General features: G+C 34.1%; 1 protein-coding gene across 1 annotated transcript in view; it reads right to left on the reverse strand.

The window, feature by feature from the left end:
* Positions 1-4,178: 4,178 nt before the first annotated feature.
* Positions 4,179-15,126, reverse strand: part of LOC144970829 (sigma non-opioid intracellular receptor 1-like) — a 12,817-nt gene continuing 1,869 nt past the window's right edge. Inside the window, exons 3-4 of the mRNA XM_078910896.1 lie at positions 14,162-14,254; positions 4,179-13,668 (exon numbers count right to left, since the gene is read on the reverse strand). Of these exons, the coding sequence (XP_078767022.1) occupies positions 13,424-13,668; positions 14,162-14,254 (338 nt within the window). The 3' untranslated portion in view covers positions 4,179-13,423. The remainder of the gene's footprint in view (positions 13,669-14,161; positions 14,255-15,126) is intronic.

Consider the following 15,126-nt stretch of genomic DNA (forward strand, 5'->3'; position numbering starts at 1 on the left):
TCTACCTATTCATTTATGTTATGTTAGTTATTCGGGAGTTTCAAGGCAGTTAAACTCTTGAAATTAAAAAAAAAAAAAAAAAGGAATATGATGGATTTCTCACAAGATTAAAGACCACCTGCAATCACCAAACAGTAAGACGTATTGCTTGAAGAAGAAACAGAAATACACATTTGCTTCAAAATGTAAGAGCTACGATGGAAATAAATATTGCAATGAAGATTTTTATTTTATCATTTTATTACCTACATTGGTCACATATTTTCTGCTACAACTGATTCAGACATTTTGACAAAATGTACTGTTCTAATGACAATTCATTTTCAAATATTTTTGTACAATTAAATGGATTTTTCTCAAGTAAATTTAGAAAAAAATCCACGTGGTGAAGTTTATGCTTGATAAAGTTACATGGATTTTAAAAATCAGAGTTCAAGGCAATGAAAGTATATATGTGGTCTAGTGGTAAGACACTCACCTTTGGTCCGAAAGATCCAGGGTTCGAATTCCACTTCTTTGAGCAGTGCATCATTATATCCTTAGATAGGGCTGTAAAATGAATGCCTGGCCCTTGACAATGTTGTCTCTGTCGGAATTTTTTTTTTTTTTTTGTGATATCGCCAAACAGGCATCATGTCTCATTCTACTTCTACTTGTTAAGTGTTGCTGTTGGCTAGGGACCCACTGTAAAGCACTTTGGGTATGTATAGTAGATATTGCCCGACATAAGTGCTCAAGTTTTTTTTAAAATTCCCTTTCTATCCTCTCAAAGCCATCTTTTGTCTTTGCCTTTCAATGTGGCCTTATTCAAGAATATACAATGCACCTACATTAGAAAGTTTTGTTGATATATGACAAAATACGTTTAAATTAATACTTATACCAACATATAGGGATGATATGTTTGTTTTTTTGTTTTTAAGGGTTTTACGGCGCTTGCAACACATTAAGGTCATATCACCGCCAGTAAAAAGTAAGAAAATGGGATAGTAAAAAGTTCTAGAATTACAATTAAAGCATCGAAGAATAAGGCAGACAAAGGGGAATTTGTTCAAATAGGGAGCAGATGTAGATTCCAAGAACACACTATCACTATCAGTGTACTTAGTTTGAGATCACCTAAAAGTCTCATCCAGACACAAGCACAGGTCCCTATGAAGAGGAACACACTCAAATGTTTACAAATCATATATTATAATACACAAACAAAACATACAGTGCATAACAGAGAGATGATTTACAAGAAAAAAAAACATCATCTCCCAAAACTAACTATACATTTGACTGTTTCCCTCCCAGCCAGGGTATCCGGCCAGGGCCAGGTCAAAACCGAGTAATCTCATTCCAAGACAAAGACAGAAAGCATGTTGAAAACAGACATAGGGGGATAGAAGACACAGTATGTACCTCCCTGCCCACTATGGGAGGTCAGGAACCCCACCCAATAGGAATGATATGTTATGAGGGAAAAGAAGACTGTTTCATGTACATGATATATACAGAGAGATAATTTACAAGACAAAAAATATCCTCTCTTAAAACTATAATTATACATTTGACTGTTTCCCCACCAGCCAGGGACTCCGGCCAAGGCCAGGACAATACCAATTAATCTCATTCCAAGACACAGACAGAATGTTAGTTTTGTTTGCTTTTAAGGGTTTTATGGCACTTGCGATACATTTAAGTCGATTCAGCGCCAGTAAAATGGAAGAAAATAGGATAGTAAAAAAAAAAAAAGAAAGATTTACAATTGATAGCACAAGAAAAAAGGGAAGATAAAGGGGAATAGTTTAAATAGGGAACATATGAAGATTCCAGGAGCACTCTATCAGTAAAAAGGAAAGTCAAAAAATTACTTATATAGAAGTACAATTAAAGCAACCAAGAAAAAGTAAGACAGAAGGGAATTGGTTCAAATAGGGAACAGATGTAGATTTTAAGAGCATACCATCAATGTATACCTGTCCCCGCAGTTTTTCGCGGCCGCAAACTTCACCCTTGAACGCAAAAAGCCGCAAATTTTTATTTGGCCGCAAAAAGCCGCAATTTTCGCCGTTTTTAGGCTAAATTGACGATTTTTTGTTTTTAAAAAATAACAAAAGCTATGAAAAATTGTGAAAAGAAGTCGACTTTCAATGCTAGCATCCAAAATTGGCACTAAATAATGGACAAACATGTCTAGGCCTAACCTCCCACCTCTATGGCCTAGCCTAGGCTATTGGAGATCCCAAGCTTTCATTTTCGCCTTTTTTGTTTTGTTTTTTTGTTTTTAAGGGTTTTATGGCGCTTGCAACACATTAAGGTTATATCAGCATCAGTAAAAAGGAAGAAAATAGGATAGTAAAAAGTTCTAGAATTACAATTAAAGCATACAAGAATAGGGCAGACAAAGGGGAATTGGTTCAAATAGGGAACAGTTGTAGATTCCAAGAGCACACTATCAAAGTACTTAGTTTGAGATCACCTAACTTCTCATCCAGACACGAGAACAGGTCCCAACTAAGAGGAATGCACTCAAATGTTTACCAATCATATAATATAATATGTAAACTAAACATAATACAATGCATAACAGAGAGATGATTTACAAGGAAAAAAATATCATCTCCCAAAACAATAACTATACATTCAACTGTTTCCCTCCCAGCCAAGGAACTCCGGCAAGGATCAGGACAAAACTAAGTAATCTCATTCCAAGACAACGACAGGAAACAATTGGAAAACGGGTATGGGGGGATAGAAGACACAGCATGTACCTCCCTGCCCACTATGGGAGGTCATGATCCCCACCCAGCCTTTTTTTTTTTTCTTTTTACTGAAGAGCTCTCGCGTCCTTCATCCCATAATCATTTTTGTTTGTTGCTTTAGGTCTCTTCCAACACAATTGAGGTTATATGAGAGACCGCTGAAACAAAAAAAACAAGCAATCTAACAAAAATAGTACAAATGTAAATCAAAATCATAACCTAAAGATATCATAAGCTAAATTATAAATAACCAAGAACAAACAGGCAGAAGATTTACAGAAAAAAAAATATCCCCTGTCAAAAATACAATCACAAACCAAAGAAGCAGGATAGGCTAGTAAAGAGAAGAAGAAACGACATCACTATCGGATCGTACACCCATGCGAACATCATAGGTATATGATTCAAGGGTGATGCTCCCATCCAACCACCCGCGCCCATAATCATTCAAAAAACCCATTAGGCCTATATTGAAATACAAAGCAATAATAATAATGCTCAAAATTGGATAGTAACTAGAGAATACAAATTTAATGTGCCCCCATTGGAAAATGGATTTTGTTTCTCTTTCCTTGTGAATTGTTATTTTTTTCCTCTCCTTAATTAGTTTTTCAAATTTTGAATTTTTTATCCGATTGTTCACTTTGATTTCCCAATTTTTAAGAAGCTAAATAGTTAATAAAATATTTTGATTACTTCCTTCTTTTTTTTTTTTACTTACTTACTATGGCTATTATAATTATTATAATATTATTTCAAACCATTCGAAATGTAAATAAATTCATGTTGACATGTTGTGACATCAATATTCTACAAAATGCCCTTTTTGTGTCTATTTTTTTATCGTACATGTTGTTTTAATTGTTTGATTTTTGTAAAACTAGCTGCAAATTTTTGGCAAATTTTGCTATTTTGATGGCAAATCTTACCATTTTTTATGGCAAATTTTGGCGTTTGAAATGGCAAAAAAACGCGGGGGCAGGTAGACTTAGTTTGAGATCCCCTAAAAGTCTCATCCTGACACCAGCAAAGTATCCCACGAAGAGGAACACACTAAAATGTTTACAAGATATGTTAAAAACAAAAATATAACGATCAGTACATACCATAGAAATGATTTATACATTTATAAAAAATATCCCTTCCCAAAATTAACACTATACAATTATACGGTTTACCTCTCAGCCAAGGACTCTGGCAAGGGCCAGGACAAAAACAAGTGGTAATCCCATTCCAAGATAAAGACAGAGAGGAACTCAGAAAACAGATATAGGGGGATAGAAGAGACAGCAAGTGATCTCCCGGTCCTGGGATTGTCAAGGGATCACCATCCAAATGTAAATTATTAAGATCATCACAAGCCACATGAACTGTGAATACTGATTATGACAAAAAAATATCAAATAAAATAAATGAAGAACTATTATGTCACAACCAAAGCAATACATTTAATTATCAAAAATAGATGTAAATGCATAAAAAGTCACATAAACCGGGTCCATAAGTTTCTTGTAAGCAGTCATAAAAGTTGAATAGTAATGAAAAATTGAAGTCTTGTCGCTACTATTTACTCATTTCTAGGGGCTTTGCAGCACTCGCGACACTTTTAATTAATTTTATCGGTAGTAAAACGGGGGATAATGGGGATAACATCATCCCAAAGCAAAGCAACAAAGCCATATATGTCGAAGGGTACAAATATCAGAGATCAATAGTTTGCTATTAAGGACAAGAGTACAATCCCAAATTATAAAATACTTTGAAAAAGTTAATTGAGTGCCATTTGATATCCACATTACACCCCTTGTACTTAAAGATTGATTATTTTTAAAAGCTTAATAGGGTTAACATGAATCACTGACACTGTGCACTGAATGAAACAGCATTTTATAAAAAGTGAAAAATAGTGAACTTATGATAGCCTTCAAAACTAAGTAATCCCATTCCAAGACAAAGACAGAAAGCAATTGGAAAACAGATACAAGTACATCCCTGCCCACTATGGCAGATCGGGAACCCCACCCAGTAATACATTTTTAAAAAGGTTTATCGAACATAAAGTAACTAAGAGGTTAAAAGCAAAATGGATAAATCTTGTACCTGAATTCACTTGGAAATTGTATTCAATGTGATCAACAAGAATTTCTATTTTATTGAAGGTAAATACTGTATATTTTGTTTTTAGAAATATCGAACAGCTCAACTATAGCCATCAAAACCAAAATGAAGAGTTACAACATTTTATTTATAGTTTAAAAAATGGTTTCTACAGTATATAAATGACCCAGCAATTTGTTACACTTATAAAACACTAAATTTCTTGTATAAAATTACATTGAATATATCATCACCTGATGGCCCTCCAATTAACCAAACGTACCACTATTTGCCCGTCATCATTAAAGTATTTACTGTCATTAAATTAACTAAAAATAATTAATTTTTAAAGTGTATACATGTGAAGTGAAATGTGACCTACTGCCTCAAAATGTTGTTATGTCAGTCAGAGTGATTTAGATACTCAAAATTTAATGTATAGGCAGTCAACATTATGAGACTTTGATTAAATGAACATGTTTTATTAACAAGAATAGGCATAATTTCTTCAAGTGCAAAAGACTAAAAATATCATTGTTTCTCTGTTTATTTTAACTTGAAATTCAAATTTCGGCGTCTGATTCATCCTGAATCAATAGCAATTTGAGGCCATAGATCACAAATTAGGTATTAACGTCACGACCTGCGATAAAATCAAGAAAAAAACCTTAGATTTAATATATAAACCCTGTGTAATATATAACATGTAGATTTAACACTTCCGGGTAGGTGAGTAGATATGTATAATTACCAAATTATAAAGATAGTTGACGTTTATGAATATATTGAGTACAGAAAGCAAGCATTGTTTAAATAGAACAGTTTGAATGGACTTAAGAAATTTTTTTTAAAAATCTTTTGAGAGAGATGACAGGGCCTAGAACTACAATTACAATATCGCCTGTCTTAATCAATCTCCCTGTGCCCCAATATAAATTCTGCATTCTTTAATATATTATTCGCAGTAGAAATGAGAAACCGTATGGCACCCTTTCTCCTTTCTTTCGGAATGTAGAGAGAATGAAGTTGACTTCCCTCAGCACTTATTATCTTTAAACCACCTGATATGTGATCAGCTCTCACTAAATTCTGTTTAAAAGACTACACACACATAAATTTGAGTGCTGGTAATGACTGTTTTGGCGAATAGAACTGATGAGCGTTTTGCTTCATAGCATACCATCAATAGTAGATGAACAGCTTATAAACTTCATATTAAAAAATACAAAATAAGCAAATATGATTTTATAGTTGTACCCTACTGTATACCATCAATAATTCATGTAACAGTACCACAAATCATTGATGGTGTTATAGCATAACTTCATTAGAAAAATACAATGTAACAATGATTTGACGATTGAAAGTAAAAATATACAAACTCACTTATTGGTACAAATCATTCAAATATCTATACATAACAATATTTGATTCAGATTAAGTGAAACACCTGCACAAAAATTATAATAAAATAATACATCTGAAAACAACATTTTACTTCCCTTACCTTTATAGCACTTCTGATTCTGTAACCGATGGAAAAATAATAATCTACATATTTGACTCAATAAATATTTAAAGAGGAAAGTGATACCAAAAAACTATCTACTATTATCAATAACAATAATAATTATAAATTAAAAAATTCCATTGAATCCTCCATGGAGTAATTTGTCATCAGGGTCTAATTCAAGGGATGACAAAAATATCCAGGTGTCAACTACACCACAGTGCCACAGCGTTAGCTAGAGCAGGATACAGCCCAGCAAGTATGTGTCAAACCTGGTACATCCAAGTTTCTAAGCAAAGATCATATAGCTGTGCCACGTTACCTCCCTTGCTGCAGTTACATTTTGCTACCTGTGTTTTGTACTATAAAATGTGAGTGACTATTTGATGTGAGTATTTTAGTAATGATTAATATAGTTTTCACCATGGACCACGCAAACTTTTGTAGTACATGACTATAATGAATTCACATATATGTGGTTTATAAAGTCTTATTTCATTGAACAATTCTCACACAACAGAAAACATTATTATGAGAATTTCTATTTTTTTAAAAAAGGGAAATATAGAACAACAATCTTTTACCAATTACTAAAATTTTTTAAAAAAATACAAACAACCAAAATTGGAATGTTATTTATGTATATGGGGAATGGACAAATCAATATCGAAAGATGATCTTTAGCTCTTAAAATCACTCAATGATATCATCTAAAAATCACCCCCATACACAAGCATAGCGTCCCCATCAATAGGTGTGCTTTCAAATTGGTAAGAAAACATATAAAAATAGAAATACACAAATATTGTAGTATGAAGAAATGATTTACAATATTTCAAAAATACCATCTCTCGTGCAAAAATACAATCTGTTTAACAGACTCCTTCACAATAAAAGATGCAAGGCCAGATATGGGCAACCGAATACAGTACGGTAACATAATCCCAAAGCAAAGAAACAAAGTCATATATGTCGAAGGGTACAAATATCAGAGATCAATAGTTTGCTATTAAGGACAAGAGTACAATCCCAAATTATAAAATACTTTGAAAAAGTTCATTGGGTGCCGTTTGATATCATATTACACCCCTTGTACTTAAAGATTGATTATTTTTTAAAGCTTAATAGGGTTAACATGAATCACTGTCACTGAATGAAACAGGGTTTGAGCATTTTATAAAAAGTGAAAAATAGTGAACTTATGATAGCCTTCTTGTCCTAAATACTGTGCAATAGAGGAAGACACAAAATCAACCTCCACAATCCAAAATAAAATTAAAGCAGCCTCATCCATATAAAATAAATATGGGGATAGAGAAGAGGCAAAGATGTGATGTCAGTTATACAAACTAAAACGAGTTTAGGTAAGTAAGTATTGCACAAAGAGAGAGGAATATGCTCCTTTCAACACTTGTAAATGCATACACGATCTGTGGTTTTCAGACTCTTATCAAAATTGTGATCATACCCAGTCTTAAACATATTTTGTTACAAATCAATCTCTGTCTCTGTTTTTTATACTTTTAGAGGAATTTATAAGAGGGGGGGGGGGGGGGGTGCTTTGAAATTTATAGCCGGTAACATCCCATGTATTAAAAATGTGACCCCTCCCCCAGATCAAACTGGTATTGTATTGGAGTGAAACAGATACAAAAAGTGAATTTAAAGATAAAATGAAATATGAAATGTTGGTTTCATGCATTTTATGCTATGGCAGAAGAAGAAGATCCAGATGTGATAGCAATAACAGAAGCTAAGCCAAAGAATGCAACAACACACCCAACAATAGCAGAGTTAGGTATTGAGGGATACACTATAATAGCTAGCAGAGATTTTGAAACTTCCGGCAGAGGAGTATACTTATTGGTGAGAGAGAACCTGAAGGTTAACCCCATAGAGGAACTCACAGATCACGACTTTAGGGAGAGCGCTTGGTGCTCGATTGGAGTAACTGGACAAAGTCAGATACTAGTAGGAGTGATTTATCGGAGCCCAAATAGCACAGGAGAAAATAATGAGAGAATGTTGGAGATGATAAGGAGAGCATCACAAAAAAAGCATTCAGAGATAATTATTATGGGAGACTTCAACATGCCGGAACTGGAGTGGAAAGGGATGGACGAACCAAAAGAGGGAAGCCTGGAGGAAAGTTTCATAGAAACCATTGAAGATTGCTACCTACAACAGATAATAAAAGAACCCACGAGACAGAGAAAAAACCAGAAGCCCAACGTATTGGACTTGATATTGATGGAGGAAGAAAATGACATAATCGACCTAAGACTGAGCCACCCACTGGAAAAAGCGACCATGCGACCATATTCCTAAAACTGAGGGCGACATCAGAGACTGTAGATGAAAAACTGACACTCAGATATAGGAAGGCTGATCTAGAGAGTATGAAAGAGGAACTGGGGCATATCAAATGGGAGGAAATACTAATCGAGGACACCGTAGGAAACAACTGGAGTAGATTTACCAGAGTACTTAACCAATGCTTCGAGAAAAACATCCCGAAAAGCAGAGGGAACCGGGTTGGGAGAAGAAATCAACCTTGGATGACGCAGGAAGTGAGAGAGGCATTACGGAAGAAGAAGGCAGTAAATAGAAGATACTCTAGAAGCAAAAAGGAAGAGGATTGGGACAAATACAAAAGAGTGAGAAACGCAACTACTAAAATAGTCCGACAAGCGCATCAAAAGTATGAGAACAAGATAGCAGAGGAAACGAAAGAAAATCCTAAAGTATTCTGGAGTTATGTAAACAGTAAAATGAAGACAAGACAGGGAACCTGTGACATAAAAAAAGAAGATGGCACTTGGGCATCTGAAGATGAAGACAAGGCAGAGGTGCTAAATCTCTTCTTTGCAAGTGTCTTTACAGTGGAGAACCAGAAAAACTTGCCAGATATTGCTAAAACAAGTAATATAGATACTACACAATGGCCGATTACTGAAGAGAGAGTAATGAAGAGACTACAAAACCTAAAGGAGAGTAAATCACCTGGACCTGACAAACTTCATCCTTACATCCTAAAAAACTTAGCAGAGCAGCTAGTAGAACCCCTAACCAAGATATTTAACCAGTCGATGAAAGAAGGAAGACTACCAAGGGAATGGAAAGAAGCTAACGTCACAGCCATATTCAAGAAGGGAGACAGAAAAAATCCAGAAAACTACAGACCAGTGAGCCTGACATCTGTCGTCTGCAAGCTCATGGAACAGCTGATTAGAGAAGAAATGGTTGATCATATGACCAAGAACAAACTATTCAGCAAAGATCAACATGGTTTCATGGCGGGAAGGTCTACAGTAACAAACCTACTTGAAACAATGGATGACTGGACGAGAGACCTGGAATTAGGCAACAATTTAGATGTCATATACCTCGACTTCAGAAAGGCATTTGACAAAGTTCCACACTGGCGCCTAATCAGGAAATTGGAACAGTATCAAATTAATGATCAGACAGTCAAATGGGTCCGAGATTTCCTCAAAGATAGAAGACAAAAAGTGATAGTGAATGGAACAGCATCAACAGAGAGACTGGTAACAAGTGGAGTTCCACAAGGAAGTGTACTGGGACCAGTTCTCTTCCTGATTTATATCAATGACTTGCCAGACAATCTATCATCTAAATGTAAAATCTTTGCCGATGATACTAAGCTCTATGGAGTAGCTAATACAGAAGAAGAAAGAAACACCTTACAACAAGATTTGAAAAAGCTTGAAGAATGGTCCGAAATATGGCAGATGGAGTTCAATGTAGATAAATGTGCAGTTCTTCACCTAGGAAAAAACAACAGAGAAGCAAACTATATAATGAAAGAAAAACCCCTGCAGAAATCCAATGGGGAAAAAGACCTAGGAGTATTTATTGATAGGAAGCTAAACTTCAAGAAGCAAATTAAAGATGTTCAATCTAAGGCTAGTAAAACACTCGGAATAGTGAAAAGAAATTTCAAGAATCTGAAAACAAAACACATGACTACCATCTACAAGACTATGGTTAGATCAAAGCTGGAATATGCTAACTGCATATGGTATCCGAAGTTTGAGGGAGACAAAGACTGTTTGGAAAGAGTGCAAAGGAGAGCAACAAAACTTATCACACACCTGAAAGACAAAACATACTGTGAGAGATTGAAAGAATTAAATCTCCCGACTTTAGATTACAGGAGAAGAAGGGGAGATATGATCCAAACATATAAAATAGTAAAGGGAATAGACAGGGTAGAGGCAGGATTCCTTAAACCAAACAAGAACATTCAGACACGAGGAAACAGCAAGAAACTGAAAAAAGAACGTTTTAAAACAAATGAAAGAAGGAACTTTTTTTCATCTAGAATTGTAAATAACTGGAATAAACTACAAGAAACCACAGTATCAGCAAAAAATTTGAATAAATTCAAAGCAGAGTTGGAGATAAGCAACACCCTAGGAAACAAGTTCAATTATAAAAATTGGTCCAATCATTAATAGATGAGGAGGAGCGAAGGAGACTACACCAAGTCTAAAAGCTCTATACAGAGGTATCCAGGTATCTAGGTATCCAGGTATGAAACCATATTTTGTGCTACTCAACCAAACACATCCAAGTTTCATATTTTTTATTATAGACTAGATTTTCAGCATCAATGTCACTCCGACATAAGGTTGTTTGGAGGCATTGGGTCACAAATATATACACAAATCTGCCCAAATATTTCAAGAGCTTGGGATAGCTTGACAGATAATATAACATTTACACCTACATCAGAAGAATAAAGGACAACAACGAAAGCCTTCAACAAAACAGAGCACTTGTCACCAATATGATGACAATGTGAAAAAGTGAAGAAAAACAACCTACTCATTACTTGACACTGGTATAATCTTGAGGTTAATTAAATTTGAAAACGGAATCTATATTTCAAAGTATTCATATTGGGCTAAATTGATATATATATATGCATTGTTGAAGAGAATGAGTGTAGTTCTATAAACTGATAGCTGAAAAAATATTTCTCATCAGTTTAACTTTAAATTAGTTTTCTCCATCTGCTTCACTCTGCAATGTTTATTGATAGAGGTGGGATAGTAAACAGGTCCACATTCCAGTAACAAAACTACAATTAAAGCAAGAAAAAGTAATCAACGGTAGAAAAGCATCAAAAGCATTATCGCACACTATAAAAACTACTAATATTTTACCAGTCCTGCTGGGAAAAAAGTAAAGCATCACATCAATTTCAGAAACATGTATAAGGAGGAATAATTTTTGGGTCCGTATAATAATGACTTTTAAGAACATGTGTCCATTATATGTAAACAATTTAAATTTCTATTCAGGCCTTAAATTACAAGAATGAAAAAAAAACAAAACAAAACAAACAAACAAAAAAAAAACAAGAATGACCAGAGATAATTTCAATAACCATTCGATTTCAAAAGAGACAGAAATAATTCTGTAAGCAGCTACCATTAATGATAGCTATAACATCCAAGAGTACATAAACTGAAACTCCTGAGAAACGTTCTTAATAATCAAAACAAAACAAAACAAATTCTAAAAAGAAACAACCCCCCCCCCCCCCCCCAAAAAAAAAAAAAAAAAAAAATTAAAAAACCCAAAAAGACCAAGAACCCAGAGACAACAAAACAAAACAAAACACAACAAAAACAAAACCACCTAAAAAAACTTGAAGATTAATCTTTCCTTTATCAAAGCAGATTTGAAGATGTCATAATACTTAAGGGGCAGTTTGGGTCTTTTCTATAAAAAATTAATTACCTATATTGGGCGGTTTTAATCATTCTGTATTTCCATTATATATATTTTTTTTAAAAACACTTTTGGTGAAAAAAATATATTATCTGTGTTGATACTCATTTTGCATCCTGTTTTGAGGGTCTGGCACCAAAAAGAATAACTTGTGGCAAATTTTCCGCAAAAACTAACACAGGAATAACCTCCATATTCTTCCCTCTTTTCAACATTGTAGCATTTTATGTCACCATAGAGAGATTTTACAGCTTTAGCTTATGGGATTTTTATTAGAACATTACAAAGTCAAATACTCATACCCTATCAAAAATCTCTTAATAATTCTGACATGACGGTTTTTTGTGATCCCACAATTTGCAAGCTAAAAACAGCAAAATTTGCAACAAATTTGCAAAAATTTCCGATTGATTTTCCTAAAAATCCATAATTAGTTCATGAAAGTGAAAGGTATTCGTTTGTTTTTATGGATTTCACGGTGCTTGCAACACATGTAAGATCATATCAGCACCATTAAAAAGGAAGAAAATGAGATAACAAAAAAGAAACTACTCTTGATTAATCATCTTTCACTTTCTACATTTTTCTACAAAAAATTTAAAATACACAATTATAACCATGTTTCTTAATGCTATTTCTCCAACAGGCTACATGGAGCCAAATTTTATTTCATCACCTCTAAAGTATTCCATCACTGATACTATTGTCAATACTTATTTATTGTATTCAGGTACAAAATCAAATTAAAAGAAAAAAAATTCGTCTTTTTTTCGCCTTTAAAAAAAAAATTGTTTTTATTCTATTTCTTTGCAAAATCTCGAAAATTAGCATAAATTTGCTAAAAAATGAAGGTTTTGCGGCCGCAATGCAAATCAGTGTGATTTTTTTCAGCAGCAAGCAATGAAAAAAACTGCCATGCCAGTACAGTACCTCTGTGTTAACTGAAAATTTTCAGATAATTTCATAGAATAGATTCTGAGAAATATTTGACAGGATATCCCATACCCCTAGAAAAATGCTGAGAAAATAGCAAAATAGCTTTTCAATTTTCACACTTTTTTCGTGTTTTTCATACCTTTATTGTATATTTTGAGAAAATGGACTTCAATAATATTTTTTAAGATAACAAAATAACGTTTTCATCAAATCTCAAAAGCAATTTTTTGAAGGATTTCCTCATAAATAGACCCAAACCGCCCCTTAAAGGCATTCAACTTAATGTAAAAGCAGCTTGAGGATTAGGCAGAAGGAGCGATATAAATTCATTTCCATTAAATCAAACACCAAGAAACAATTACAAATATCAAAACTGGTTTTCAATAAAATTGCTAACATTGCCTAAATAAAACCCTGCTTCCAATAACAGCGCTTTGATATAAACTCGGATTATGTAAAAAACAGTCACAAAATCTGTTGTCGAAAAGAAAGAGTCAGCGAGGGCAAAGATCAATGTGGAAGGGACGAATCCTCTACCGTATTCCACCATCCATGTTCCAGAGACCCAGGAGAGAGCTGTGACCTCACCAAGACTGTGATAGACTGTATCACCTGTTAGATGTGCCATAAAAAAATGTAAAATACACAATTATAACCATGTTTCTTAATGCTATTTCTCCAACAGGCTACATGGAGCCAAATTTTATTTCATCACCTCTAAAGTATTCCATCACTGCCTATTGTCAATACTTATTAGTGTATTAATTCAAGTACAACATAATTTGTGAAGCGCCTTTCTCAAGGACAGAAATTCAGCCAAATATTTCAGATCATCACCCATCAAGTCACTTACCGCATTCATTGATGCTTTACATTCACAAAAGTTAAATCTAGCTACCCACTACTCAGCCATTAAAGCCACTGGAAGCAGAAGATATACAATGGTCTGCGTTTATAAACAATGTCCACAGGAATCAAGCAAAATGTGTTAATAGCTGGACTGCACTTTTAAGTGGATTCAGATTTTTTGTGTGCTAAGATAAAAATAGTAAAGCATCATATATTGTTTCATTTTATACTAATCTATGATATCCCATCACTGTACCTTTCTTGAAGGTGAGTCGTGTTATGTCTCCTTCACGCCACTGATAGAAAGTGCCAGATAAAATTGTGTCAGAGATGTTAGCCCAATACCGTCCTGAAAAAGAAGTTAATCATAAACTGTAAGGACAGATGAACAGAAGTAATGGTTTAACATAAAACAATATGCAAAAATGTTTGGAAACTCCATTTTCAGCTTCAATGGAGAATTCTATAGCTGGTTATTTCTAAAGTTGTCATTGAAAAAACTCGTGAATTTATATAGTGCAATATAATCCACAAAACGTGTTCAAAGAGCTTTACCAAGGGTCTCTAGCCCACAGCAACACTAAACATGTAGGACGAGACATGATACCTGTTAGGCAATATTGCAATATTTTTTTTTTCGACAAAGATGACACTGTAAACGGCCATGTACTCATTTTACACCCAAGTCCAATGAATGAATATGACAAAAAAGGGCTCAACTATGCGTCACTCAGAGCGGGACTCAAAGGTTAGTGCCAAATCAAGTAGGAGTTACTTGGATAATTGTATGTTGGTGGCTCAGTGAATTGGTGTCTCGTCTTGTCACAAAAATCAAGTGATGTTAAGCACCAACATTGTACCCTTGGGTAAGACATGCTACACATATCCCAATTGACTCAGGTGTGAATCTGGCTATAGTCATAGTTGGATATCATAAAAAGGATGTATAACAGGTAACTGATACTGTATGAAATGAAAAAATGGTTTTATGTGGACTGTTGGGAGAAAAAAGGAAACATGAAGATTAATGATGTTTTCTTAAGATTTCATCTTGTATTGCTAATACAAGTATGTAAACATCTTCTTCTTGTATTATTTTCAAAGGTGAGACTCAATTTTATTCTAACTCTCATATCCTACTTGATTTCCCTTAAGAACTTTAGAAACAAGGTGACTCTGGCTACCATAAAGCCCAAGTCGTATAAGTATTTATAATCTCAT

The sequence above is a fragment of the Berghia stephanieae genome, chromosome 4 (genome assembly GCF_034508935.2).
Source record: "Berghia stephanieae isolate SIO BIC M18660-M18661 chromosome 4, UCSD_Bste_1.3, whole genome shotgun sequence".
Lineage (NCBI taxonomy): Eukaryota > Metazoa > Mollusca > Gastropoda > Nudibranchia > Aeolidiidae > Berghia > Berghia stephanieae.